General features: G+C 37.2%; 1 protein-coding gene across 2 annotated transcripts in view; it reads left to right on the top strand.

The window, feature by feature from the left end:
* LOC128022571 (receptor-type tyrosine-protein phosphatase gamma) overlaps nt 1-12,085 on the top strand; it is a 220,778-nt gene that overhangs the window by 187,015 nt on the left and 21,678 nt on the right. For both annotated transcript variants that reach the window (XM_052610264.1, XM_052610265.1), the window contains exons 9-13: nt 818-1,002; nt 3,324-3,432; nt 3,542-3,591; nt 4,688-5,420; nt 8,588-8,720. In XM_052610264.1, coding sequence (XP_052466224.1) covers nt 818-1,002; nt 3,324-3,432; nt 3,542-3,591; nt 4,688-5,420; nt 8,588-8,720 — 1,210 coding nt within the window. The remainder of the gene's footprint in view (nt 1-817; nt 1,003-3,323; nt 3,433-3,541; nt 3,592-4,687; nt 5,421-8,587; nt 8,721-12,085) is intronic.

Below are 12,085 nucleotides of genomic sequence, written 5' to 3'. Positions count from 1 at the left end.
TTGAATATAATTTGGCATGAATAGTATGCAAATTGGCATTTTCATGAACATTATTTCCCCATTAACAGTTACCAGAAGAGGCTGTTGAAATGTCTATAAGGTCTTATTTAAAGGACAAGCTTCCATCCTCAAAGGTCACAGTCACGTTTGTGTGCTATAATCATGAATGCACGCCATCTGTGTGAAAGTCAGGGCAGGCATAACTGTATTCTTTATGCAGTATGATTACGACTGTACTCACTATTACTTCTCCCATGATTAGAGCTAATAGAGGCTTCGGCATGAGGCGTGATGGCAGAATTTGTTTAATTAGCATTATTTTGGATGTAATGGCTCCCCTGTGTCTATGAGAGGGAATGCTGTGTGTGTGTGTGTGTGTGTGTGTGTGTGTGTGTGTGTGTGTGTGTGTGTGTGTGTGTGTGCGTGCGTGCGTGCGTGCGTGTGTGTGTGTTTGCCTGTGTTGCAAATGAGTGCACTCCTTTTAGGAAGACCAAAACTAAAGAAAATTTAGGGCTTCTTCTGTCAGATTTCTCTATGAATAGAAGCTCACCCCTACGCACGCTGTCAGCCGCCAGAAACTGTGGCACGCTCGGTGATTAAACACCTTCTGCTGGGGAGATTAACAGCAACTTGGATGCTGCTGGTGTTTACAGAGGGCATGACACAATTCAGGACACGTGAAAGCGGAGTAGATGTAGTCAGTAGTCTTACAGAGCCATCTAGTGGCTGTGGGATCTAAGGGCACTAATGGAGCACAAGGTAGAGTGGTGGCAAAGGGGTAAACACACGTTTTTGTCATTTTTTGTCTTTTACACAGCATGCAGCAGCGCCCCGATCAACATGAACGTCCAGCACATAAACAAGACGGCGCTAGTCGTTCGATGGTCCCGTCCGGAGATCACCTACGATCCGCCCATCATCAGCTACCTCATTTCCTACAGCTGGACCAGAAACGATGAGTCATACGAGGAGACGTACGTCAAAGGGAGCGATCAGAAACTGGTGAGGATTGGTTTGGTTTGAACTAGTGAGGTTTTAGCATGTGTAGCGGTCACCCATATTACAATATCTCACAACCATTTCTACAAAGAGCATTCCCAACACACTTAACCTCTGAAGTGTGGACACATTTCCAAGTTAAACTGGATTGATAAACAATAGTAGTGAGGTGTTGTGTATGCTTTTTGTGTTTTTATCTACCATCTATCAACAATATCTCCCAAAGAAATGCTCGAATATCCCTCTTTTACTTTAAAGACAGCTTGAAATAGCATTTGTGACTTCCATAATGGGACACATTTCTTGGTTAAACTGGTAAAAGTTTAGATTAGGGCACACTATTCACTTCTTGCTAGCACGCATATTGCTAGCATATAAGCAGTTCTTATAAAGTACATGTTAATGCATTATTCTGCATGACCATATTCTAGACCACTAACCCATACCCAAACATAATTAGTGTACTACAATAACAACCCTACTTAATATTCATAAGCAGAGTCATTTGAGGTCAAATCTCTTAGTTAACAGTGAATATGTGTTCCCTATTCTAAAGTGTTTGATGAATACGTGGGAAATTATATTGGTGAGGGGTAGTGTGTGTGCTTTTTTGTGTTTTTATTCGTCATTTATACCACAATATCTCCCGTCTTATACTTTAAAGACAGCATATACCATATTTATTCATTTAATTATTAAATGGTAAATATGACCTCTTCTAGTTTTTAAGTACTAAACATTGCACGTTTCAGATTTGTGGCAGTCTGTTCTTTGAAAACAGTCATGTCTATAAACCCCCAGCTCATCGATGATATCCTGTAATCTCTCCTCTGCTAAAGCCTCAGATCCATGTTTGCAGAAGCGCAGCAAGTGTGACTGTGAATAAAGACTGTATTTTTGGTCGTCAGCGGGGGGCCGCAACAGTAGCCGCTGACCTTGGGGCCCACCATTTGAAAATACTAATGGACTAAAACTGTTTAAGAGGCGGAGATGTATTTTCGACTCATTTCGCTATCGAGCACACTCAGTGGGGTGCACCATTTATAACAGGCTGAGACTTCTGATTCACCGGTCTGTGGGGAGTCGTGAGGCGACAAAACAGTACGAAGAAATGAAGTCATGATTGTTCATTTTGATCCCAAAAATTCCAGTGTAGAGTTTGAAAATGCCATTGCATCCCGACTTTTTTCTTTTAAGTTCTTCATTTCCATTTTTATCTCCTCTCTCTGTCCCGAGACGCTGCTATCTGGGTCAAATTAGCAGCCGACTCGATTTTAGAGGGTCTGCTTTGCCAGATCAACAGAGAAGGAGTTTTTACTCCGCTTCATTTATAATAACCCAACACCATCGAGTAATATTTGAGTTGGGGTATTTCACAGAATGAAATCGAGTCAAACCTCGCGTTGATCAGAAAGGTGTTGGCGTGGAGAGGAACTGACGCCATTTACTTAGCGTAAGAATTACAAATCCCTCAAGCCCACTGCACTTTTTCGGCAGACCCCGGGGAGGTGAAGTGAGTTATGATAATGGCTGTTGCTCATACACAGAATTGTATTGAATCTTCATTTCTCAGAGATGAAATGAGGCTGCCTGCATGAGGTTGAGACAGAGACCATTGAGAGAAACAAGCGGCGATGATGGAAATGTAGTATATATCTGACCATCAAAGTAGATTTGTTAAAAAATAGTGTTAAGTCCTATGCACTAACCTTTCCATGTTCCTTTTTTATATTTATTTTATTTAATTTTTTGTACCAGCTACCGTTAAAAGTGTAAAAAAAACACCCAACCACAACAATACCATGTCCCCTAATATTATTACACACTACATATACAGTGACATTGTTCTTTTTATGTTGACTAAAGTGTAATGCATATTAATATTTACTTGGAAAGATCCTGACAGTGTTGCATGAATTACTGATGAAGGTGTATGTTACAGAAACAGCTTTTAAAAATAAATCAGCGCCTCCCTCACTGAATTCCAATGCCTCTGTGTCCCAGCCGAGCGGCTCAGAGGTGCTTTAGGTGGTAATGAATGTTATGTGAGGGAGAGGCTGATAGAGACTGTCTATTTTCAATGATAATGACTTGAGAAGAAAGGTGTTAGCGTCAAGCGAAGGAGAAGAGAACAAGCTGTTCACCTTCACCCTCCAGAGACCTATGTCAGGAGTGTGTGTGTCTACCATTCCTCTTTTGTGTTTTGAGTGGAAGCGCGGGATGATAACCCTTTCACATCACAGACGGACTTTTTGGAGGCGTTTCCGTTCTTGGCGTAGTGTGTGTATGCTGTATATGTAACACTGTGTGTGTGTGTGTTTCAGGAAGCTGTCATCACCCCGGTGTCGGCGGACGTGCTGTACCTGTTCCGCGTCCAGGCGGTGTGTTTGAACGACAAGCGCAGTGACTTCAGCCAGAGCATGCTCTTCAGAGGTACAGAGCTACACCTGCACACAACACAAGGCTTTCGAGAATGCTGGTTTAGCTGCTGCTTTTAAAAGTGCTCCCTCTCATTCGTGTTTTTTCTTCTTCGTTATGGTAGCCAACACCACCAGGATCTTTGAGGGCTCAAGAATAGTCAAAACTGGGATGGTAAGTTTACATCTGTCCAGCAGGGGGCAGCACTGTCTCTTCACGTGCGCATTAAAGAAATAAAATATACCTGTGTATTACTTTTTTTATTATTATTTCTTCTATTTCAAACTAATGTAAATGAATTTTATAGGAATAATGATTTTAATAATAATATAGGAAGTATATGAATAAATTAATATATCGCTAAATCAATAGAGAAGTAGTTTTTAGTCCTTTTCATTTCTGATAACCAAACATCAGTCAGTCATCAAACAACAGTAATATCTACAGAATGAAATCGAGTCAAACTCGCAGTAATCAGAAAGGTGTTGGTGAGGAGAGGAACTGCAGACATTCACAACTCCAAATCCCTCAAAATAAACATACATGTTAATATCATAATGATTATAATGATATGAAAATATATTTATTATTTATTTTAGAAAGTTTAGAAATGGATTTATGTAATAGCGAAACATTTTGTAAATATATTTAATTTGTACTAATTATTTATTATAGAAAATGTGTGGATATATTGAGTATTATATATATATATATATATATATATATATATATATATATATAGATAGATAGATAGATAGATAGATAGATAGATAGATAGATAGATAGATATAGATATGTGTGTGTGTGTATGTGTGTGTGTGTGTGTGTGTATATATATAAAATTTATTGTAGATTATTCAAAATCTTAATTTATAAATTGAAATGAACTGAAACTCTTTACTCTGTCTAAAAGCTTTTATCTTTTAGATTATCTTTTGTCTTTTATTTTTATTTCTTAGAAAATAATATGCATGTATTTATTTAAAAATATATATTTATACAATAATTAAAGTATATATTTTCTATGTAATATTTATTTTAGATCATTTAGAAATATATTTGTAAAATAATTATATACATTCAATAACATGTATACAATAATTACAAATTGCAAATCTGTAGTTATGCATAAAAAGGAAGGCTCAAAAATGGCTTGAAACTTGTTATTCTGTCGGTCTTTGGCTTTTGTCAGGTCTGTTTTTACTCACATGATGTGCACAGATTTTATCTTTTAGAATCAGTTCAAAATGTCTTTTCTCTTTGTCTCTAGCCAACTGTGTCCCCAGCATCCTCTGCAGACATGGCGCCCATCAGCTCCGGCTCCTCCACTTGGACTTCCTCTGGTCTTCCGTTCTCCTTCGTTTCAATGGCCACCGGGATCGGCCCCTCTTCCAGCGGCAGCCAAGCGACGGTGGCGTCTGTGGTGACCAGCACCCTCCTGGCGGGGTTGGGTTTCAGCGGCGGGGTCATCTCCTCCTTCCCCAGCTCCGTCTGGCCCACCAGACCTCCGCCCTCCAGCCGCCAGACCCCGGCCAAACCTATAGTGACCCCCACAGAACCAACCTCCTCACCGGCCTCCGACGCAGACACTACCACAGCCGCAGAGAACGACGCATCTGACGACGGAGGAGACCAGGGAGGGAAGGGTGAGGATGAGGATGGAGAAAAGAACGGAGAAGAGGGAGAGGATGAGGAGAAAGGTGCCGAGAGAAAGGACGGCAGAGTTGCAGACGATGTTGAAAAGCAGACGAATGGCTCCGCGACAAAACATCCACCCACAGCATCGCCGGATTCGACAGCGAAAGAGAAAGGAGGACGCAGCCAGGCAGAAAACACCTCAGCGCCATCTAGTGTCCCGGAGGATCATGTGGAGAAAAATACACACGGAGTAAGAGAAGATGAAGAGGAGACGGCAGTAATAGAGACCCCAGACAACACGGCTCCCACCAGCAAACCCAGCGGAGGAGACCGCAAACACATGCCTCCTTTCTCCATACTCACAGGTTAGAAACCAGCCTCTTTTTCCTTGTCGACAATCACATCTCACCTTTTTTGTCTCCGAGGCCCACAACAAACTTCGAAGGCCCCATGAATTCCCCAGTTGATTATTAATAAATAGATATGGATTTATATTTTATTTACTTTTCTCGCTTTAATTTTGCTTTACTGAATGTACTATATCAGCTAAAGCTACAATTTTAGGGGGGGGGGACTATATAGACATATTTATATAAATGACAAACCAAAACATAGTTAATAAACAGAAAATATTGATGAGACTAAAACAACACTGTCCAGGAGTTAAAAGAGTTCATCAAAGACCACAAAGATTTAAAATAAATACATTAAATAAAACGTTGATGTCTGTACAATATCTCGTTTTGGTTGTTTTAGCTAATGCTTGGACGTTTAGACTTCTCCTGTAGTCGAGAACAGCTGCTGAAAAGCAATGACTCGTTTTTTTGGTCCAGATTAGGGCTGGGATAAACGATTATTTTTTAAACGATTAATCTAGCGATAATTTGTATCTATGCATCGATTAATCTAACGATTAATTTTTTCAGACCGATTCGATTTCGATTATCTCCCCATTAATTGACTACTAACAATTTATACATGTTGATTTACATCATCAACACAAAAAACATGAACTCCTTAACATTGCAATATATGTTTATTGCTCTTAAAATAAAAAAATAAAAGACTGACTAATAATGCGAATCGATGCGCATATTTTGCGTCGACGTCATCGATGACCTTGACGCGTTGTCCCATCCCTAGTCCAGATTGATTAATTTATAGATTAACAGTTCGTGTGACTTGAGTACACATCGTCTATGATGAGCATGGTTCTCATTTCTGAATACTGATTCGTTCATTTTAATCAGTAAAGTGAAAATGTCGAGGCGATACAACTGTCCTGATATGATAACACAGAAAAAAATAAACCATGAAAAGAGTTGTTCGGTGTGACCAAAATGCAGAAACATGCAGATTCATATCACATAAATGTAAGATAATTTGGTCTTTTTTTGTCAAGAGTCTTTTTCGTATCATCCTACCAGCTTCTCACATCATGCTAGCATTGTGAAAGCAAGTTTTGCATGTGCAGCACCACTCATCTTTTCAGCATCAAACGTCCCGAGTCATTTTCCTCTCATTAAACATTCAGTTCTTGTGTTCTGTGGTCCTGTTTGCGTCCCCTGTGGTTTCGTCTCCCTCTCTCACTCCCGTTTCTTTGTCATTTATTTCCCCGTCACTCCCTCTTCCTTAGCCCCTCTCTTCTCAACCTTCCATCTTGCTTTCCGTCCCCTCTGTTTGTTTCGGAGGCAGAGGGTTGGCCTAGTTTTCCGGTCCAGAGAGGATGAGAGCGGAAAACATTTTCAGCTGCAGGGAGTAAAAAAAATAAATAAAAAAAACAGAGAAACTCCATATTTAGCTCTTTGGCACTGAAGTTATGTTCATCCATTGTGTGTGTGTGTGTGTGTGTGTGTGTGCTGTTTCTTGCGTGACTGCGGGTCTGTGTCTGACCGTGGTGAGGCTGTAGCAGCTTGGATTAGTTAGCAGCATGCTGTCCTGGACCACCCGAGGGGGGCTACAGGTTTCTGATCTCTCTATTCTTATGTCTGAGTGTGTGTGTGTGTGTGTGTGTGTGTGTGTGTGTGTGTGTGTGTGTGTGTGTGTGTGTGTTTGTGTGTGTGTGTGTGCTATAGACTGGTAGGGTGACCGTGATCTTGCCAAGTGGGATGTGTTCCTGAATCAAAATCTTTGTTAGTCCTGGAACAGCATTTCTATCAACCAATCAAGTTTTTAGGGAATTAGACAGAGTTCAGCTTAGGACTGGGTTTGGGGCTGCTATAAACCCAGCATTTCTTTCTGAAAGTAAAAGGTATTTCATTGTCAGGATCAGGACTCATTTTTCACTGGAATGTTCTAAGGCAAGCAAAACAAATTCATCTAGAAACCTTACTTGGCAAAATAATGATAACCAGAACTATATATGACAATAATTGTAAAGTATTTTTGCATGTATTTAAATAATAAATGACTATTTCAGCAAAAAAATGTTTTAATTAAATCCAGTATTGTTATATGCTGAATCATTTTGAATAATTTCACAATTTGTTATTATTAAATTACAGCAACTGTGTTAATAATAAAAATTTTGGATATTATTATAATTTATTTAATTATATTTGCATTTATTTGAAATGTTTTATACTCATTTGAACTTTGGCAATTAAACTTACTTTTATTTATTTATTTATTTATTATTCCAATTGCATTATTATTATCAGTATTGTTGTTGATAATAATAATAATAATAATAATAATAATGTTGATATTATTATTTTTTATATTATTATTATTATTATTATTATTATTATTAATATTGTTGTTATTATTGCATTTATTTTGACTGTTTTGTAAACATATAAACGTTTTGAGTAAATATTGTGTCAAATAAATGTTTATTGAAGTTTAGCAATTTCTTAATCTAAATGAAATAATATATTTTGAATAATTTTATAATGTCATTTATTATTCAATTATTTCAAGTCAATAAATAATAAGGTCACACTTTTTTTAGGGTCCAATTCTCACTATTAACTAACCATTAACTATGACTTTTGCCTCAATTAACTCCTTATTTGCTGCTTATTAATAGTTTATAAGGTAGTTGTTAAGTTAAATGTATTGGGTAGGATTATGTATGTCATGCATTATGTGTACTTTATAAGCACTAATAAACAGCCAATATGTTAATAATAGACATGCTAATAAGCAACTAGTTATTAGTGTGAATTGGACCCTATACTAAATTGTTACCAATAATAATAGTAAAAAAATGTTGCTCTTACTAATAATAGGTAATGGGTATTATCAATGATAAAAATAATTAACGCTGATGTCGGTATTATTGATGAAAGTTCTTTCTGCATTTAAATTGTTTTATAATATTTTATAAACATCATTTTGAATTTTGAGTAACTATTGTGTTAAATAAATGTTTATTGATTTTATCTAATTCAATTGAATATTATCTCATTTTATGAAATGATTGCAATTGTATTATTATAAAAAATAATCATGCTCATTATTATTATTATTATTATTATGAATAGTTTTCTATGTGTAGGGTGTGCTGACAGTAAGGTGTGTGTTTCAGAGCGTGCAGTAGTCTCCAGCATGCACCCTGTGCCTGCTTCGGCCCGGATGGAGTGGATCATTCCTCTGGTGACTGTGTCGGCGCTCACCTTCCTCTGCCTCGTTCTGCTGCTGGCCGTCCTCGTTTACTGGAGGTGAGGCACTCATCCACACTCACTGCCTCCTGACTCTGTTCACCTCTGACAAACTGACTGAGAGATAGAAACACCACTGATTCTCTGATTGAATCATGAGGAGTAACACAGACGGATGATGTGATGCTCTTAAACACTTTATGTGATTTACTGCGTTCGAGTTTGGCTGTCGTGTGTATGCTGGTGTAGCTCTGTGTGTGTTTGGGTCACTCTGGGGCCCCTGGCGTCCCCTGGGCCCCGAGGGCTGGCGTGAAAAGCAGTTAGGAGTGTGTGTGTGTGGAGCATGTGTGAAGTGTCTCTTGTGACGGTAAGTAGGATAGATAGAGGCTGTACCCTTCCCTTAATTTATTATATTGTGTGTTCCCTGAATAGGTTGGTAAACGTGTGTTTGTATTTGTCCGTTTGGACTCAAATGCCTGGATATGTTCTCCGTTCTCAATGTTCTCAATGTCTCAGTTTAGCAAACAGCTCTGGAGTAGACCTGTGCCAGGACTGTCTCCCTCGATCTGGGCTGTCCGCCCTGGGCCAAAACCGGCCATCTGCTCCCTCCTCTGGAGCTCAAGGGCCATGCAGTAGCAGGGGGTTGTGAAATATTTGGAGATGTGTAACCGCCGCCAAATCCTTTACTGCTTGATAGTACACACATCCACACAAACACCAGAAACAAAACCTCTCCAGAGAGAACATACATCTGTCACTGAACTCATAGTCATGGTAAATAGTTAATGTACAGCCGAAAAAAAGACATACACTATTATTTGATTTCTAGTTAAATGCTAAGAAATTAAATAAGCTGGGTAACATTCAGCCATTAATATGATCACACACTCTTATAAACTTCTCTAATGATTGTTGGAGTGTGTGTGTGTGTGAGTGTGCGTTTGTGTGTGTGTGTGTGTGTGTGTGTGTGTGTGTGTGTGTGTGTGTGTGTTCGCAAAAGCATACAAGTGAAAATATCTTCCCACATATATTTTTACATGTGCATGTGGAAACTAGAGCTGACAACAATTAAACTATTATTATTATTATTATTATTATTATTTAATAAAGAAAACATTTAATTGAATTACAGTCTGAGAATTAATTATAATATCAACATTTAATGAGAATAATCAAATATAATTATAATTATTTAAGATATAATTGTTATTGTCAAAATTCATTGAATAGACATGATAGACAAAACAAAATTCAATTAAAGCTGAAACAAAACAAAGTATTACTAAAACTAAATGAAATAAAGCTAAATGGAGGCTTATTATTATTAACAGAAACTAAATTACAAAAAGCACACAAATAAATACTACAATTTTCAATTAAAAATAACTTTGAAATAAAAAAAAGGAAAATATGAAAATAAAAGCCATTTCAAAATACTAATACATACTAAAGTAGTATTTAGTAATAGTATATAAATAGTGTAGAAATAATATATAAAATATACTAAAATAACATTGGATGGAAAATATGTACAGTTAGGATCATAAATAAATGTTTTTTAATGTTTAGACTGACTTAGCATATCAAATTGAGCTCTGTGTGTGTGTGTGTGTGTGTGTGTCTGAAGTCCACCTGGAAACATTAACCAGGATGTGACACTTCCTGTGGCGATATCTGGGAAAGTCAAATAATCATTTACACTTGAAAAGCAATTTCTCAATGACTGCTTCTGGCCTTTTCTCTTTAAAAAAATAAATCCTTAAAACAAAATATATTTATTCAAAACAAAATTGTACGTTATTTCTTAAATTCTATTTTTCTTCACCCGCTAGCAAATAGCTTCTTCTCGTTTTGTCACTAAATAGTTTTTATGTGTAAAACAAGAACAAACTATTTGCTGATGGGTTAAGAAACATTTGAAGATAAATATGTTAATGCTATATTTATTATTCACTGCCAAAATGTTGTTAATCACAAAGGAACTAAAAAACAATATGTGTTCTGTGTAGTTGTGTTGATGCATACGATGTGTGCTGAGTTTGCCACGCACTTTTATTTGTGAGCCTACATGGAGTTGCTGCCTAGAGTTCGTCAAAGCTAAAGTATGATAAAGTATGTACACATACCATACCGAAACGCTTTATACCTTCTCTTCAGATCTATTGAATGATAGAAATGACTGTGTCAGACAATGCAGTTGTTCATTTGAAGCTGAATAGAAGCCTCTGGCACAATGTCCAGTTGGACTGGTTAAAGCTGAGTGACTATTATCTATATGATAATGACCTAAAGCATTTCCTGACCACACCGGCTCTGCTTTTGTCCTACAGATCCGACCTGTTGAGCCTGCAGGGAGGCTTTCTCTGACACTCTTACGCCTGGATTTTAACTAAAGATTATTTACACTGGAGAGTTGTTTTTGCATTGTAATTCAGGCTGGGATTAAGGAACGGAGGGGGAAAAAAATGTCTGTTACGTTTCATGTTGTTCCAAACATGCATTTCTTAATATACTGGAATACACAAAGCTTGAACTGAATGTCCGTGCTGCTCTTTTCTGTAGTGTCTACGGATGCCAAGCTCCAAAAAGGGCAAAAAGCATCATAAAGCTCCATAAATAAAATCAATAAGTCTTGTGAAGCCATACAATAGGTTTCTGTGAGGAACAGGCTGTTATTCTGTAAAATACTTCCCTAATGCCATTCAGATCTCATTCATGTTTACATATTCAAATGCAACATGTGACTTATAAAGAGCACTAAGAGAGGTGATATCTAATAGCAAAGGGTGGGATTTCCAGTAAATATATCAAATATTGCTCTGTTCATCGTACCAGGGTTGTTATCATTGACTAAAATGATGGAAAACATGTCTGTTAATTGAAGTAAAGCTGGAATGAAATATAAATAGCAGATGAAAATCTTAAATGGACGTTAGAAATGTTGTCAACTAACTGAAAAAAAGCGTATTCAATTGTTTTGTAACTGCAAATTAAAGCATTTAAATAAAACAGCTAAAACTGAAATAAAAGAAAATGAAACCTAAATAGTAATTAGTTCATAAAAGTTACTGTGCGATGCAGTATCACTTTAGTATTATTTACTTATTTACTTTTATTAACTAATTACTATTTAGGTTTCTTTCTTTTTTTTTCAGGCTTCAGAAGACTTTAATTATATAGTGCACGAGGTTTGACTTTTTTTTCTTCATAGTTTAAAAGCACCACAATTGACTTCACAAATTGACCAATTCAAGTCAATGACAGAAATTTAGTCCAACTTTAATACGTGCTTCCTCTTTACTGACAGTTGGTTTTTTGTATGTTTTGGTGGCATTCTGCATTCTCTTGGACAGAAAGAGGAGTTAAAAAAAGTGTGTGTCCAGAGGGAAAGGCAGCAAGTGTCTTTGGTTTATCAAACCATTTCT

The sequence above is a fragment of the Carassius gibelio genome, chromosome A11 (assembly GCF_023724105.1).
Source record: "Carassius gibelio isolate Cgi1373 ecotype wild population from Czech Republic chromosome A11, carGib1.2-hapl.c, whole genome shotgun sequence".
NCBI classification, from domain to species: Eukaryota; Metazoa; Chordata; class Actinopteri; order Cypriniformes; family Cyprinidae; genus Carassius; species Carassius gibelio.
This window is presented reverse-complemented; position numbering and strand designations above follow the sequence as displayed.